The sequence below is a fragment of the Lichenostomus cassidix genome, chromosome 4A (genome assembly GCF_008360975.1).
Source record: "Lichenostomus cassidix isolate B80296 chromosome 4A, HeHo_3.0, whole genome shotgun sequence".
In the NCBI taxonomy this organism is placed as follows: domain Eukaryota; kingdom Metazoa; phylum Chordata; class Aves; order Passeriformes; family Meliphagidae; genus Lichenostomus; species Lichenostomus cassidix.
Genome location: NC_139485.1, coordinates 9515259 through 9533183, shown reverse-complemented (window position 1 = coordinate 9533183; position 17925 = coordinate 9515259). Strand labels below are relative to the sequence as shown.

The 17925-nt window shown below is 41.7% G+C and overlaps 1 protein-coding gene across 6 annotated transcripts in view; it reads right to left on the bottom strand.

Annotated features, from left to right (window-relative positions):
* Positions 1 to 17925, bottom strand: part of TENM1 (teneurin transmembrane protein 1) — a 452127-nt gene that overhangs the window by 20383 nt on the left and 413819 nt on the right. For all 6 annotated transcript variants that reach the window (XM_085060418.1, XM_085060417.1, XM_085060421.1 and 3 more), the window contains 3 exons: positions 9426 to 9792; positions 7134 to 7644; positions 1917 to 2089 (listed from right to left, as the gene is read on the bottom strand). In XM_085060418.1, the coding sequence (XP_084916544.1) occupies positions 1917 to 2089; positions 7134 to 7644; positions 9426 to 9792 (1051 nt within the window). The remainder of the gene's footprint in view (positions 1 to 1916; positions 2090 to 7133; positions 7645 to 9425; positions 9793 to 17925) is intronic.

The following is a 17925-nucleotide window of genomic DNA, read 5'->3' as shown; positions in this document are numbered from 1 at the left end:
CCAACAGTACTGCTTGAACAACTGCAAGAGTATCTGAGGTCAAGCATGAACGCTGTTTTCCAAATATCTAGGATGACAGCCAGTCTCCCATCCTGTCCCTCTTCCCTGTGTCACTGCACAAAAACCTCATCCTCTCCCCCATTAGCAGCAGGACCCTGGATTGAGGCACAGTTATGATCAGCCACAAGGCTGAAGCCTGGTGCAACAGAGCCACTGGGAAGTGGCTGTTGGCAGAAAAATGAATGGATCAGCATTGGTGGCACAGTGAGTGGCTGCAGAGGCTCAGGACTGTGCCACAGAGGGCTGCTGAGGGAGCTGGGATGACCCAAGACAGCCTCCCTCTCCTCCTCAAAACTACCAGAAGTACATGGAAGGTCCAGAGCAGGTCTCCACCGAGAGGATACAATGGCAACAGACACTGGAGCTCCTTTCCCTTGCCTGGGCACTGTAATTCCTCCTCTGCAGGCAGAGCTGTGCCACACTGGCATCTGCTCAGGCTGGGTTATGGAGGGAACTCCAACAGGAGCCTCAGAGTTTAGTGCTAACACAAAACAAAATTCTCACCCTTACAGCAAGACTGAACTCACTCCAGTTAGGGGGTATCCAAGGCATAATTTTTTTTAAGCTGGTCCACACAGAAGTAACTGGCCCAGCTCTTGAGATGTGAATGCATGGAAAATAGTGGGGTATGCAAGAAAGCAAGGATAACTGGATGTAAGGATACCACACCTGACTGGCTGTTCACAGGGTGCATTGTGCTAATTTTGCAGAGATATGTAAATACACAAATTACAGTAATTTATAAATACAACACATATAGTAATAACTAGAGCTGTTTATTTCTGGCACTGCCCATTGTGTGCAAGCACTTTCCTGAGACAGACTTTGATAATATACCAACTTTGAAGAGTTTCCGATTTAAGGACAGACAGATCAGGCAGCAGGCGATGCAGAGAGCAGATGGAGTCACTTGGACAAAGCCTAAGAGGTGACACAACAATATAATTATTTCTATTTATGCAGTGCTGTCTCTACCACATAATAGAGAAGAGGAATGAGTGGGTATCTTGTGAGGTGAGTCTTCCTAGTTTTTTCTCATAGATCAAGACTTGAGAGAAAGAAAAGTTCTGTGATGTGCTCAGTAACAAAGCCTTTCTATAGCAGACCTGGAAAGAAATCAGAGAGCTATTTCCCAGCACCTGCTCTCTCAAAGCCTGAGCAATCTATTGACAACAAAAAACCCCAACAAGGACAAAAGCCCCCAGATCGATTAAACTTTATAAACCCAGAACTCTGGTGATGAATCTGCAAAATCTGGAGGAGGACACTGGGGCACTTTCATTAGGCAGAGAGCAATTACTTTTCAAGAGAAATGGTATTACCAGGGAAATACTGTGGTGTCTACAGGGGTTGAGTGAAAATCTAATCCCCAAGGCAGCCACTAGCAGAGGTAGGTCACGTTTTTCCCCTTCCTACAAGCACTGTCACCCAGACACAGAACTACCAGAAAGAATACACAGTACTGGCAAACAAGGCATTTCAGTGCTAAAATCTCAGTGGAACCTGTCATTCTTCTGGGAAGTATTTGTTAGAGTAACAAAGCTTAGTGTATTATAGGTTAATCCAAGTCCTCCAAATACTGAAGCAGAAAGTAGCATGTGAAGCCTGAAGACATGAGAGATTTCAATAACTAGATTCTATCCATGGATTTCTTCTAGGAGGAGAATTCACTTGTGGCTTGTTTCTAATTTGTAGCCCAGGAGAATTGTAATTATATCTAGCTGTTTGTGCTGAAGCAAGGAAGAAACAAATGAACTAATTCTAATGTCTTGTTTTTTGGCCAGCAGTTAAGGCACTAATGTCTAGGGTCTGAAACACAATGACTAGGAAAGAAATAACAGAAATGCTTTTATTACCTTGTTTTAAAGTATATATTGTAGAGGTAGCTGAGAAGTTTGTGGCTGTGATCACATTCTCCCTGTTTGAAGTATCAAGTTCCACTCGTGTCAGTTTTTCAACATCACTGTGGAAGCTGCTGACTTCCCCAGTGGGGAAGGTTGCATTGGTCAGGTGGCCATCAGAGTCATACCTGCAAACATGATGTTAAAGAGCCATGAAAATACACTACTGCTGTCATGCAGTTACTCCTAAAAGCAGAGAAAATAGTGAAAAAAAGTCTGAAGCATTATCAAGACTGTGCAGTAAGTAAAAAGGTAAGAATTGGTCCATTTACTCACTCAAAATGCATTCAGTACATAATCTGAATTCCTGCTTGGAGTTTTTTTCAGCTATGCTGAGATGCTACCTACATCACTCAGCCTCTGCCAAGGTTTCTGTGCTGCTCATGGCTGGTTGGGGTTTCCCCCAGCGGGCTGTGATGCAGTAACAAGGCCACTGGAGGTCACTCAGTGTTCAGGCATCCAACTCACCCCTAAAACGGTGTTTTCGTACTCATAAGATTAAATAAAACCAATTCTTACCTTCTGCAACACTCAAAAGCTGCCTTTTGTCACTGATGTGTGAAGTACATAATATGAGTGGTGAATGTGAAAAGGGAATCTAAAGTGTAACAATAGTGATAAAATTAGATTGAAATCTGCAGGAATTAAGATGCCTGCATGGGTTTTACTCTTGTGTTTCGTTTCCCATGGGGCTACTTAAATCAGCAGGAACTTCTCATCAGAATCTAGAGTACCACATTTCAGTTCACCTAAGCTTCACCAGTGCTAAAGAAATTCTTGTAGTTCAGGGTACTTGATTGTGAATCAGGCCATGTTACCAAAAAGTCAATAATTAATTCCAGAGCTCTGGAGCAGTATTTCTAACAGGTCTTTTCAGTTCTACCAATATATTTCTTCTTTCTGATGGTTCACACGGCAACCAGCAGAGAACATTGCCTGGTGTTTGATATTGTTCCATAATAATGCCTCACATCTTAAAAACCTTATTGATGCTGACATGTTTTTATTCACCGAAGACAACTCACTGATACTGCAGAGTATTTGCATGAGCAAAACCAACTCATGTTCATAAAACAGAAACTTATTTGTGCAGGTGGGAAAGCATAATTAAGTTTTCATGTTTTATTAACTATATCCTCTCACAGACAAAACAAATCCTCAGCTGGAGTTATCAGCTGCCAGAACTGCATTGCCTCCAACGGAGCTCTTCCAATTCACATCAGCAGATGATCTGGCTATGTCCTTCCCTTTAAGGTGTTGGCATAATTTCCTTAGGATCTTTATTTGCCCCTAATTAGTCAGGCAAAATCTATATGTCACAAGAAGTATTGGCAAAAAATCATAATTGTTTTTTTCTTCCCTCCAATATAAAAAAAGAAAAATAAAGCAACTGTTCTTTTCCAGTGAAACATTGCAGAATGAACTAGTGACCATTTTGTGTTTTTTTGACAAATAAGTTAAAATTAATCAACTGTTAAATTCAAAATATTCTCTCTCCTTTTCACCTCTCACTGCCCTTATATACATTGTGTAACTTATTTACATCCTCCCCTTTTGCTGGTTCTGTGCAAGTTGACTGGGTGCCACAGGCAGTGATTAAAATTGACTCAGATCAGTACTTTTCATCATTAGAAAACTCCATGAACATCAGGCAGTTATATTTCATTTGCTGCTTGATCAAATAGATACAACAGCTTGGTAGGTTATCTGGATTTGCCACTGTACCATAGAAAAATCCCCCAAATCTGCACTTTTAAGGTGCAAATACAGCTGGTTTATTGCAATGCACTTGTGCTCAAGACATGGGATCCATCTTCACTAAGGATCCAGTTTTGCTGCTGATAGTGCTGCTGCTGAGATACAAAAGTCCCTGTGTAGCTGCAAATGGGATAAACTGTTCCTGGCTGGCTGGGCAGATGGGTGCTGACTCGTAATGAGACTCAAGCATGCTGATGTCAATGGTTCCCACTGCCTTCAAGGAGGACATGCACAAGAATGTCTCAGTATTGATTCCACAGCATGATCATCTAAAGGGTTTCTTTTTTCTTCCAGATTGCTCCAAGAAACCCAACCCTCTGAAGACAGGTTCTGCCACCTTCCACATGATGAATAGCAGCACACTGGGACTCAGCTCCTGCAGAGCAATGTCCTACCCATACTAATAGGGGTGGAATCATGACATATTTCTTAATGTTAATTTGGGGCTCCGTTATGCCACTGTTAATCATGTCAGTGACCATTTAATCATGCAAATAATTGCATTGATTTCAGTACTCACATGAGAAAGTGCTCACCAGTATTTGAAATGCACACATGGGGATATTGCTTCACAATCCATTTGCATTTCTATGTGTAGCACAGTTAAGAGTTATATCATTTCAAAGGGAAAGCGGTCTAATTAATTTTTTCAGAGAGAGTTGTTTCTTGCAGGTGTTTTCTTGTCCTTGATTTAATAGAGGCCCAGTGCTTCCCCTCCCCTTTTACAGCTTTAATGACATAATATTAAAAGAAATCTAGATGACTTAAAATTGTACATTAGCTATAATTGTATGCAAGAGCTCTTTCAGCACTTCAATTCCATCGGATTAGAGTAGATGGATGACAAGTACTTTTGTAGGTGGTTTTCTACCTCTTAATAATTTCCCTCTGTGAGTGAATCTGACATATAGGTAGATGTTCTGAACAGGTCATTATCTTTGTTCATATTCCCAAGTATGTGTGATACGTGTTGTTAAACAAACTCATCCCTATTTCAGCTTGACAGAGCCATGGCTTGAACTTCTGGATGTGAATGCAAATCTAGCTTAAGCAGAGAAGATGATTTCGAGCAATTTGAAAGTTGCTCTTAGTTCCAATGCTATGTTCACATAGTGCTCACAAGCAATTCACATAAATAAGTAAACCCTTCAAAAAAACTCTAATTTTCAAACTGAAATTGGCTGTCAGTACAGAATGTGACCTCCCTGGAAAACAGTATCTGGGTAAAAGATAACTAAGGGCCATTACAGCCCACAACCTATTCATGGCAGCAGGTGAGCAGCATCTCCTGAAAGCACAACTACTCAGCACAGTGCTGATTACAGCCCACTGCCCCTCTGACTGCAGCAGATTGGGTGACATTCTGTGTTTCAGGCATTGAGAAATCCCTAATGTATTACGAAAACGACTTAAGATATTGGACTGAACATAAATATTAATGACATGACTTTATTCAATTGACATTATTTAATTTTGTTGCTGTTTTTGTAATGCTAAAGTTGTAGTTCTGTTAATTTTCCCTGACTGATGTAGGCTGGCAGGAGAGTGTGGTCATGAAAAGCCTGGACAACTTGAAGCATTGGTGAGGACAGTGTCACCTAGCCTGTAGTTAAAGCTGGAAAAGTATGTAAAACTGTTTAATTTAGTGAAATTTCTTTGTGTTCATACATCCTGTCAATCCTCCCAAGGCACAGGTATTTCTTCACGAAGAAATCTATACTACATACGATGGCAGGCAGCTGCAAGCAGGTGAAGTCCTTTAAAAGATCTTTTACCACTTGAGCTATAGTTTAAAAAGAGGAACAAGAAATAGTTGTGTGAAATGGTTTATGCTCAATGTCAGTGGGACAGACTAAGAACGTCAGGACTGAAAGGCACATGACTAAAAATAATCTGCTCTCACATGCTCTACCAATCAAGACCCTGCAACAAGGCCTGGTGTTCAGCATTTTAACAGACAGGACTTGGAGCTACTGCAAAGGTTCTTTGAAAGTGTCATTGGTCCGTGGCCTGGACTGACACCATCATCAAGTGGGGATATAAATGGGTCACTCTCAGCACTGAAATTATTCAAAAAAAGCATACAGACATTTACAGTCAGTTCTGTTTATAAAAGGTGACTCTGATCAGTGTTTGAACAGTACCAGGGTAACAGTGAGCTTTGTGTAGTTGCAATAGAGTTTAAATTGCCATCAATAGATGTTTGATAATGGTAACTGAACCAGGAAGGTCCTGTATGCTTTTGTTTTCCCACATATTGTAAAAAAGGCCCTCTCTAATGGCTTATACTTATGCCCACCCTATTAATTTAGTCTTTGGCAGAATAATAGAGAACAGGATGAAGAAACATCCTGTTGAATAAGAAATACCACATACTAGGCAGCAGTTTTCTCTTTTATCCTACTTTCATTTGAAAAAATTATAATTCTAAAAACCTGTAATGACAGGGACTCAACTACCTCTCCAGGTGACTCAGGCAGCAACTTCTTATCAATGTGTTTTTTGTTCCTATCTCACCTGGATGGCTTTCATTTTAGTTTTTGACCATGAACTCCTATGCTCCATAGAAAACAGGCACTATTATCCTCTTTAAAACTCTGAACTAGGACTGCAATGTTAACATGATTTCCATCCAACACTTGTTGCATCCTAGAACAGGGATTAGGAAAATTAATTATAAATAATGAGAAATTCTGATACATCACACCTCTTTATAAATCAAAAATGAACTTACGTTGTTCTGCCTCTGGGACCAGATTGGGATGTTCTGACTCCATCTTTAACTGTCTTGTCTTGCTTTTTAGAAATCCTGTCAATAGTCTTGCTTATGAAGCCTTTCCTACTCCCCTTATATACAGCCTTTTGCTATTACATATCCTCTTGCTATTATTGTATTTCTTCCTCCCTGCTGATAGAGACAAGCTCACTCTTGTCTTTGAATATTCTTTCCACTGAGATTTTCAATTTCCTTTGCAACACTCCCTTCTCTGATGAGTATGCTAATTTTCCCCTTTTTGCCTTCCTCAGGAATTCTGCAAATTCCTGATTCATATCACAACTTGCCTCTGCCTCTTTGGTTACAAAAAAATCCCCCAACTCATATTTTCATTTAGAAAAACAGATTCACAATAAGAAAGTGCAAATTAAGTATAATTTCAGGCAGTTTCTGCTGTACTTAACGGGCACTGTGCACAGAGATTTTACATATGACAGGTTTAGGAACCTAAGAAATGGTAGTGCTTCATTTTAAAAGCTTGTGCAACAGCCCTACTTGTCCTGTCTCACACAGGACAAGTTAGTACCCTGTTAGTAGCAGGGAGTCTAATTTTTAAATGACTAGAACTGTCTAAAAAAGTTTCAGTGTTCATTTAAAACAGAGTTCCTTGCACCAGGCATTTAACATCATGGACTTACTCATACACAGTTGTCCATCCGTTTTCATCGCTCTTGGTGGCCAAAAGCCCCGTGTTCCCAGGATATGTCATCAGGGCCAGGTTGTAGCCTTGGGCGTAGACCCTTTTCAGGACCCCATTGCTGCTGATGGTGAGCCAGTAGACCTGTCCCCCCGGCACCACGACCCACAGGGGCAGCCCGCTCGTGTCCCTGCGGATGTGCACCGAGTTGCCGTTGCTGCTGGTGATGGTGGCCACGTCGCCCTCGCCGCTGTAGGAGAAGTTGTAGATGTAGTCCCTGGTGATGAGGTTGAGCGTGTGCAGGTGGGTGCCGTTGATGGTGAACTGGTAGAGCTCCTGGTCGGCGGGCGAGGCGATCTCGTACAGGTTGGCGTCGCTGAGGTGAGCCCTGTTGCGGCTCACGGCGCGGATCCGCACGTTGCCCAGGTCTGCCACGTACAGCGTGTCGTCAGGAGACACCGCCAGGGATGAAGGGGCTTTCAGCTTTGCATCTTTGGCATACCCACCGTCACCTGGAGGAGAAATGGTAATTTTAGCAATCTCTAATGCCCTTGTTTAAGCTGATCCTCTAAGCTTGACACACTGCTTCTCCTCAGTATCATTTACAGGTCAATAAAACAATATCCTCTTCCAACTAATTAAATCCCTATTATCTAAGGTTGGTGCAATTCTAAATGAGTCTCAGTGAAGACAAACAGGAATATAAATTATCTAATTCACAGGATTTTTGCTGAGTCCCAAACCCTGCTGTTCAGAAAAGCTGTTAATGAAAAATTGCGAAAGAAAAAAACATGATACCTGAAGTTTCATTCCCTAGTTACTGTCTGCTGGCATGCAGTTAAAGTAGAATTGTGTTGTAAATAAAACAAAAAGAAAATAAAACCCAATAATTCAGCTAAAATGACACTGAAGGAAAGATTTGTTTACACTTATTAAAAACTCAACACTATAGAAAAACAAAATAAGAACAGTAGCCAAAAAGTGCCTTGGGAAACAATCCCTTTCAATATCTCTTGACAATTTACTTGGTTTGTGTCATTTAAGATTTCAGGAGGATTTTTGCATTATCATAGGCTGTGTGTGTCTATCAAAATGAGTTTACATGAGCAGGATTTTCTGTAACTAGCAAGAAAGCATATTAAACCTTACTCTTAGGAAAAACATATTACTGTGTGTATTGCTCTCCTTCTCCTGACTGAGACATGATATTGCTGGTGTGTTTGAGCATACCCTGTGCTTCCTTGGAAAGGGACAAATGAGTGGATCTTTCTCCCTAGCTGACTATGTCCTTCACCAAACCAGGCTGGCACAACCATTAGATTTGCCACAGTTTTTAATTTTTCAGCACTGAGAGTAGTTTTCCTCAGTAAGAACCCTGTCCAGGATTCTGTTCCTCACTGGTCTCCTGCAGCCCCCACTGAAGCTGGTAGCACCTGGCAATGCACAGGAGGCTTTGCTTATCATTCCAATGCTGGGTCAGCAACCCACCTTCTTTGGAAGACCATTTGCATATTTTTCCTCTCTGTTCTTGACATACTTAATGTTTTCCTGTCAGTAATTAACCTTTTACTTGAAATGAGAGGCTTAAGAATTATGATGACATTATTATGGAGCTGAATATGGTGGTTCTTAGAGATTACAAGATGGCAACATACTGCACACCTCTGTATGGGAATGTTGTCCTTTGTCCCATTCAGAAAGGCGTTTTTATGAAATAAAAGAGCCACACTTTGTTTTGGTGTGTGCAGGGGAGAGAGGCTGTGCTGCTGAGAATGTCCAGCAGTGCACTGCAGGCGTGCATGGGCTGTTCCAGTTTAAAACACACAAAGAAGAAATTCTGCACATTATGTATTTGCACCATTTTGTTGCTGGTGCAGCATGACATGAGTGCTGAGAAGGCATAAACTGGTGTATTGCACTTGGTATGAAACCCCTTGGTACTCTTGCTGAGAAGGGCTGCTTGATGCAGCAGCATCCAGGTACAACCTGCTACCACCATCTTCAACAGGGGCAAATGCAGCTGACACAGCAAGACAGACTTGGAACTAATTCTTGGAACGAATTCTGAGTGTAATCTGTGTCAAAAGAGGAAAAGCTAGGACCATCCTGAAGTTCCTCCAGTGGCAACTGAAGACGCATGTTGCAGAAGCCAATGGATTAAATTCACTGAGATCTGCTGATAAGGTTTTGGGCTTTCCAAGGAAACCAAATCAATGCTTGTCTCTCCTCCACTTTGCTGATCTGCAGAGGATCTCAACAGATAACAGACAGGAAATAACAACCATCTCCTCACCTGAAAAACAATCACAATTAGGATCAATCTTGCAGTCACAATCTGACGGGGCTCCAGCAATGACAGAGATCTCGCCGTTGGTTGTGACCTGCTGGATGCGGTTGATTTTCCTTTCATCGGTCTCTGCGATGTAGAGGATTCCACTGTGGGACACGGCAATGGCCCTGGCTGACTCCAGGGTGGAATGGATGGCCACCTTGCTCACCAGGAAGTGGTCAATGCCGGGCACCTGGCAGTGGATGGGGCGCCCGGCAATAATCCGCACGCGCCGGTTCTCCGAGATCTGCAGGACAATGTTGTTGTCCAGCACATAGAGGGAGTTGTCCAGAGGGTTCACTGTGAGGTCTGTTGGCCACTCCAACCGCACCTGGGAAAAACATCAAGGGGAAGGCAGGGAAAAAAGGGAGAAAGAATGATTAGGGCAGTATGGCAGTTTTATTCAACTATCTTGGATCACATCATCAAGACACCTTGTGGATTTGCACAGCACTGCTTCTGTAGTACCTTTAATTAGCTCTGGAACAAGTTTCAACAAGCGTACTCTTTTCTGAGGTCCCACTCCAGTGCGGAACAAAATTTGATTTGAAAAGTAATTTAGCACCCTCTGAGAGGTATTTGCACAAGTCCATTAAAGCGGGAACTTTATTATACCTATGCAGTCATGCAAATAAAAACACACACTTTATGTCATGCAACATCAGCCAGAAAATTTTCTAGGTCTGAATGTTATTGTTTCAAGGTTGCAGTCAGCCCTGGCAGAGTGGAAAACAGTGAGAGGTTGTCAATGTTGTAACACTTTAATTGCCTGTTAGCACAAAAGGAAAATGACATACTAGAAGAGTAGGACACATTTCCACTATTTATTTACTAAGCAAGAAATGTTAATAAGTCTTATATGCCACAAGAAATATAAGCTTGTTAATGCTTTGTAACAAAATAATACACCAATATATCATACTTTGCATGATACAGTAGCCAAGCCTAATTATTTATAATGATTTTGCTTTGTGAATTCATTATTTCAGTCATGGATTAAGTAAATTTGTCATACTTAAGGGTAGCTTTTTGCCTTTCTCCATGCAGGTGAGAGTGCCAACCAAGCAAAGTTTCAAACCAAGCTGGTGGAAATAGCAGAACAATGACCTCACTCTGATACCTGTTTTATCGTGACCTGGAGGAATTAAACATTTGTCAAATTAAAAGTGTGGCTGCCTGTCAACCTGAAAGGCAACCAGTACACAGGCTGCTGATTGCAGCATGTGCTGGACAGAGCTTTGAATTCCTCCTGCTGTGAAAGCTCAGTAGGCAGTGCAGGATTGCTGAACTGGGAAACAACAGCAGAGCAGGCTGGTCCCTCTCCCCAGCTCATGGCCACTGGAGGATTTGGACTCCAGCTTGTCTCTGGAAAGGTCAGAGAACAACTGAGCCCCTGAGATGGCAAGAGAGCATATTTTTGTCTGTCTCAGGGTGCTTTGTTATCCTTCATGAAGAGATGGCTGCTTTTATCTGAGTAGAATTTTTCTGGTCTAAATATTTTAATCATCAGAAGACAATAATTACCAGCCTAAAATGTAACAGTTTTATACGCTTTATATGTCACAGAAGCTTTTACTATTTCACTTACTGATTTTGCTGCTGGTTTTGTTCATTTTTCCACTGTGCTAATTAAAAGCTCTATGAATGCAGAGACTGCTGATGCTAACACTGCTGATGCTCAGCACTGAGGAATACCATATGGTGGAGTATGTGGCCATCACTAGCCACCTGCTTGCCTGGGGTCAGCTCAGAAACCAGGCTGGAGGCCAAGTCTCTCCCTTTCTCAAGCAGCAGTATTTCCTAAATAATCTCACTTCCAGAAGTACATTGCTGGTTTGGTAGCTGATGTTTTAATAATGTGAGGGTGCTGTGGCTGCCGTGTCTCATCCTGCGTGGTTACCACACAATTGTGCAGCCTCACAGAACAATCCAACTCCTCCTCATGCCCAGTCCATTTCAGCAGACAGCATCATAACTGGCATTAAGGCTAATGTCGTTGGGCTCAAGATTTCTTCTGAGCCAGGGGATCAAGTCCTTCCAAAGGATGAATAATGTGGTGACGCAGTTGGGAACAGATCCCTCCCAGAACAGTGCTGATTTCTGTGCACATTTGACTGCCTGGGTTCCACCCACTGCTCTGAGGTTTGCACATCACTGTTAGCTCTTGCTTCAGCTGAGAGTTCACTGGGACACCAAATAAAACTTTCCAGCCAACAGAAAAATCTCTACAAGCCTATTTCCAGGAAACTTGGAAAAAAACATATCTGCAATGCGCCTTTAATGCAGAATAATTGATTGTTCTATCAAAGTAGATGGATTAGTTTTAGTGGCAACCAGGCACCTTCAGCTTTAAGGGTCTCCACAGATGGTATTGCTGTAAAAATAATCTTTGATTAACCGTAACTGGATTATTCACAATTAAAAAATCTGGGATGAAACTGTCTATTTTTGCCATAATGACCTTGCCTAGCACCTGCTATGTCTTGATAGCTGGTGTGCCTTTGTGGACCAGCTACACTGCCTTTGGCCAGCAAATAATGTGAATTCCTCCCACTGTGAAGGTATGCCTGGTGTCCTGTAGATAAACAGGGACTGGTTTGGGCCTAAATAACCTTTTCTCTGGTTTATTTGAGGCTGATTTGGTTTACTGAGATAGAAGAAACCCTCATGCAGCTGCACATTTCACTTGCAGCAATGTGCCTAAAGCTTAACAGCTGTTAACTGCAAGCATATTTGCTTTCGTACTGCTCACATCTGTAAAATTAGCTGCAGTGAGGTAAAAATAAATAAAATTTTAGTTGGAAACATCCAAACAATTTTTGTTACTACACCAGAACTGCTGCCCAGCTCTCTGCTCTGTAAAGCTAACCAAAGGTATGCCTACAGCTTCTCCTTCTGGGGTTTAAAGCAGTCATGGAAGTATCAGTGGTTTAACCTCATCTGCAATATTAAAGGTAGCATATACCTGTCTGCAGATTGCAGCCTAAAAACCAGCTGCTGCTCACTGCAAGCTTATGCTGGTGAAATTGGAGGGGGAAAAAAGGTGAAATAGGCAAATTAAAATCAAAGATATATAATAACACAAACCACTGAGCATTCCTAATTTGAAGAATTCCACATATTTGGAAAAAAACTGCACTGTTCTTGTCAGGATTAGCCTTCATGACATCTTAAACTGGTGTAAGATGGGGCTGCTGCTATCCCACTCCATCGCTTCTGCCAGTGCAGTCCCCAGCAGCAAAGCCAGTTTATGTGTTCCTGCACAGAGCAGGTTCAGGACAGTTTGCTGGCTAAAAACTAATCACCTAAATCAGCTTAAGCTGAAGTGTAACTGCACCCTCAGGTTCACTGTTACCTTGAAAAGTCACTGGTTGTTTACTTCTCGTTAAAGCAAGCTGCCCTGTGGCAGCTTCTGTGACCAAACCATCAGTTGTGCTTCATTCAAAGGCAATAAACATATTACAGAGAAGCACTTCGATTCTCATCTGATACCACTGTGCCTACTACAAAGTTTTTCCAGACAAAACCTCACTTAGGGTTAGAATATTGAATCAGTTAATATACCTTTTAAATTGAAGCAGTACTTCACAAGTCCCTGTAAAAAGTCCTCTTCCATATATGTGTATTTTTTTGTAACTGAAAATTGGGCCAATTCCAGGCATTTTTTCTTATATTTAATGGGGCCTTTTTTTTCAGCAGTGACCAAAAATGGCATTGCTGATTATCCCATTATAAAAAAGCAGCCAGGGTTTGTTTACTCTTCACAGACTGAAATTTTCAGGTGACAATTCTGGTTTGGTTCACAGGAGACAGAGTATATGCAATGGAAATCACTGACAAAACAAGTGACCCCTTGAGCAATAAGACCTTTTGCATGTGAGTATTAACATGTCAGCTTTTCTGGGAATTCAGCATTTAACTGTCAACATAAAGGCTCCAGCTATATCTAATAATCCATCTGTGGTTTGAGAAGTGCAAAATGAACACCTCCTGGTCTGGCTTTCTAATACATTTTTTCATGTCAAGTGTTCTGGAAAACACAAAATGCACTAAGGTGGATTTAGTTTAAATGAATTTTCACTGGGAGATCTCACCCAGCACAGGCTCCAGCACCTGGAGCATCTCCTCCTCCTTCTTCATTGACCTGGGTGTCTGCAGAGCTGTTCCTCTCACATATTCTCTCTCCTCTCTCTCTTGAGGAGGTTTTATTCTTCTTAAACACATTATCCCAGAGGTGCTACCACTGCTGCTGATGCCTTGGCCAGAGTTGGGTCCATCTTGGTGCCAGCTGGCCTTGGATCCACTGGACATGGGGGCTTCTCACAGAAGCCACCCCTGCAGCCCTCCTGCTACTAAAACCTTGCCACACAAACTCACTCCATTTTCTCATAGCAAAGCTTGACAACTAAATAGATGGTGTGAGGTTTTTGCCAAGTGGCACTGCTAGGAGACTCCACACTCATATACTACTTAACCATACGTGCCTGAAGATGTACACACATTCGTGGGCTAGTTTGTGAAGAACATTGCTTAACTTTTGGTTTTGACCATATGGATAAAACTTTCTGCACATTTTGCATGACATTTGATGGCTATGCCATTTCTGGTACTGTTTTAAACAAATCATATCAAACAATTTACACCGTTCATATCAAAGTAAGACAAGTAAAGAGTGAAAAATTTATCCTTGTCTGCAAATGCCAGTTTCAAGAGCTTAACTGTTTGGTTGTGGGGGTAAATTTCACTGGGATAAGTTTCATTTATCATGCATTAAAAGAAGCTGCATAAATCCCCAGAAAGGCTTCACCATTGCTTTGATTTCTTGCCATGCATTGCTTGTTTATTTTGATTCAATTTCATGTAGTAGCATGAAATTCATGCCAAAATTTTTCTGATAGTCCTGACTGATGGATTACTTCCTATCTGCGCCACTCAGCTTCAAGCACTTCTGTTCATGCTACCTCTGCCTTTCTTCAGCTCTATGATATGCAGTTGCAAACCTACTCATAGCCTCTTCTGTATTTTCCTTTTGCTACTAACTTCCTTTTTTCTAATCTCCTCTTATTTATCTTAAGTGTCATAAAATATCCTGAGAGGGAAGGCACCCACATGTATCATGGAGTCCAACTCCTGACCATGAACAGCACAGCCCCAAAAATCACACCATGTGCCTGAGGGCATCATCCAAATGCTCCTTGAAGTCTGTTAGACTTGGTGCTGTGAACACTTCCCCGTTCCAGTGCCCAACCACCCTCTGGGTGAAAAACCTTTTCCTAATATCCAACCTAAGCCTCCCCTGACACAGCTTCATGCCATTCCCATGGGCCCTATTTACACTCACTTCAGATGTTATCTCCAGGCCAAACCCTTTTACTCACCACAACGTCCTTCTAAATAGCATTTTTCTCTCTTCCTGCCCAACCCTTCTTTCTCCTTCCTCCTGGGGGAGAAATGGCTCCAAGGAAGGACTGACACAGGCATGCCATTAGGAGTGAGCTGGTAGCTTACAAGGCTGAAGGAGACTGGTTCTGCTTCCCTGAACTCTTTACAGGATGTCTCACTACCTATATTTCTCTCTATTTTTTTCCCTGTTGACAACCATGGATATTTTTTCATCATTTTCTGTCAGTTTGCTCTCACTCTAGGCTCTTCCTTTTGTTGACACTGACACAGTTGGCTCCCCTCATCAGCTTTGCTCCTTTCTTAATGGCACACAGAGACACAATTCAGCTCCTGTGGTTTGACACTGGGGAACCCTTCCCTACGATGGGATTACAGCCTCATCCCATGCTGGAGGAGCCTTTGTTTCTCCTGCTTCTGATGCTGCATAGTATAAAATCCAGAATTTCACAGTTCAGCTGTATTAGTCCCTGCCCTAGACTTCACTCTGTGCACTCATTGTTCCCCAGTGAAAAACCCAAATAAATGAGTTTTACAGCCTAATGGCTGCTGTTTTTTACCCTGGGCCGGGAAAGCAGCTGTGGCACATTTACAGATGCAGCTCAGAGGTCTGAGGCCACCACTTCTCTAAGATCTCAGCTCAGAGTCTCCCTGCCAACCTGCTTTTGCTGTCAATTATTTCCAGCTGATGAGGGACCCACTGCAGGAGTGCCAAGGAAAGGCACCACTTCAACAATTTGCACTGCTTGTCTTTGCTTCACTTGCCACAAGACGTGCTGCACTCTCATTTCCCAGCTCTCCTCTTGTTTCATAACTTCTTCTTATTTTTTTACTGCTTCACAACTTCAAAGACTGTATCTGGGGTCTACTAAATCGATAGGAAAAGTTGATTTCTACGGGGACGGTTTTCAAATCGTCTTTATTTAACAATAGATGGAATATTATCCAGCGTCACATAAGCACACTGACTATGAAAATCAATGGGACTTAGATTGCTAAGCCATTTAAGTCTGCTTAAACATGGTACCCATGGTTTACACAGGCTATGAAAGAAACACTTTGTTAAATGCCCAGAAGGAATTTATAAAGTATTTAGAGCAGACTGGCACCTCTGAGAGGAGGAATCTTAGACTCTTCAATTAAAATATCTCAAAATAGACCATGAATTTGAATCTAACCCAAACATGTCTCCACTGCTGGAGTGGGAATAGATGTCCTCCAAATACGCCGCTGCAGGTAATTTGCACAGCCAAAAGGAGGGAATGGGACCAGGTGAAAATCTAGCTAATAACAAGACTGGCACCATTCTGCCTCACTTTCTAACTTGCAGTTCCAGGTCCTGGGGCTTGTCAGAGAAGATGGCACAAAATTAAGTTTTGGCTTCATCTTTCCATTTTGGGCTCAGAAGTTCTGGATACAGAAAGCCAGTGTGCTGCCAATGCAGCCAAGGTGAAAGGAGTATCTTGAAAAGCTTTAATTGAGACAGTAATTAAGAGCTGTTTGAGAACAGTAAGGGGCTGGAGCTAGCACGTTTTGGTGTCTTTTGTTTCCAATAACTGCTGAGGTTCATAAAAGCTTCTGGCCTGAAAACGCAGAGGATGAAAGGATACATAAAATGAAATTTCCAAGACTGAAAAAGGCAAACCCCCTGCCTTTCAGCAACACCAGCCACTGTGAATATATCACCCAAATACTCTGACTCTGCCCTGAATTCTGAGTCAAATTAAAAATGAAAATTTAAATTAAATTCTTGAAATTAAGACTTTCTGAAGATTTGTGCCCAGGAAACTGACTGTCTCTGAAGGATCCTGACCTCTTTTCCCCTCCTTTAATGCCACGGCTGGGCAGAAAGTGGGACTGGGGGAAGCAAAGGATGAGGAGCTGCTGCCAGGAGGTTTCCAGTTGGGATGTGGGAGCCAACACTGCTCCTCAGACAGATCAGGGCTGCTAAACACATTCCCACAAGGATGAGAACAAATGCCAACTCCACAGCTTTCACAAGAAAATACAAATTCACTTCTGTGGTTTAAGCTTTCCCTTAAGAGTTACACCATTAAACTCGCAAATACAACTTCTGCAAGGGAAGGAAAATAGGATGCGAAAAATATCTATCTTGCAATTCATGTTTATGGCAGGGCATCTTCTATGGCAAATTTCTACAATGTTATGCAATTCAGTGGTAATAACTTTTAAAAATCCATTGTAAGAGTGAAGTAATTCTTTACTAAATTTTAGCAGAGAGTTAAAAAAAACCAACTACAGAAAAGTTTCATGATTATCTTTAAATTATACATTTTTTCTCGTAGACATAAAAATGGTAGGCAGAAAAAGCAATAGAAATAATTTGAATCTTTACTTTTACAGAAATTAGCACCAAGATCAATTGTTATCACAAGATGATTTTCTGCAACTAATCTTTCACAAGTATTTACACAATAGATCTTTCAACTGATGAAAATGAATGCAATCGAACTGGCTGTGGTCCTGCATGGAAAGCAAACCCATACTGCTGTAAGACTTCAAACAGCTAACAGGAAAAAAATAGGCACCTTGCATTTTGCAGAACAAACAAGACAACTGCATTCTGTGCAGCAACTGTTCTGTTTGAGCATTTACGTTGATTGGATACTCACAAGAAAATGCACTGGAGAATGTTAGATTCTAGTCTGAGATTGTAAGAAGGCACTCTGCTTTGAATTTCTGTCAGCTCAGGGCTTTGGTTACTGCTGTGATGCATATTTGGATATGCACTGTCAGACTGTGCCAGAACTGCTTACAAGGATAATGTTTAGGACTAATGTTTTTTTAAGCAAAATTCAAGAAATACCACTTGACTCAGTAACATATCTTAGCCTGGGATGGATAAACTTGGACATAAAAGGTGAGGCATTCACTTTTCTTACCTTCCAAAAGGGCTCTAGAAAAGAGGTTTTAAATGTGCACCTGAAATTAGTTTTGCAATAGGTTTCTAATCAGATCAATAAATAGTTTTTGATTTTCAGTAGCTGAGCGCTAGATCTAGAAAGGCTCAAAGGGCTCCACAGAAATGCTAGGCAGGCTCAGA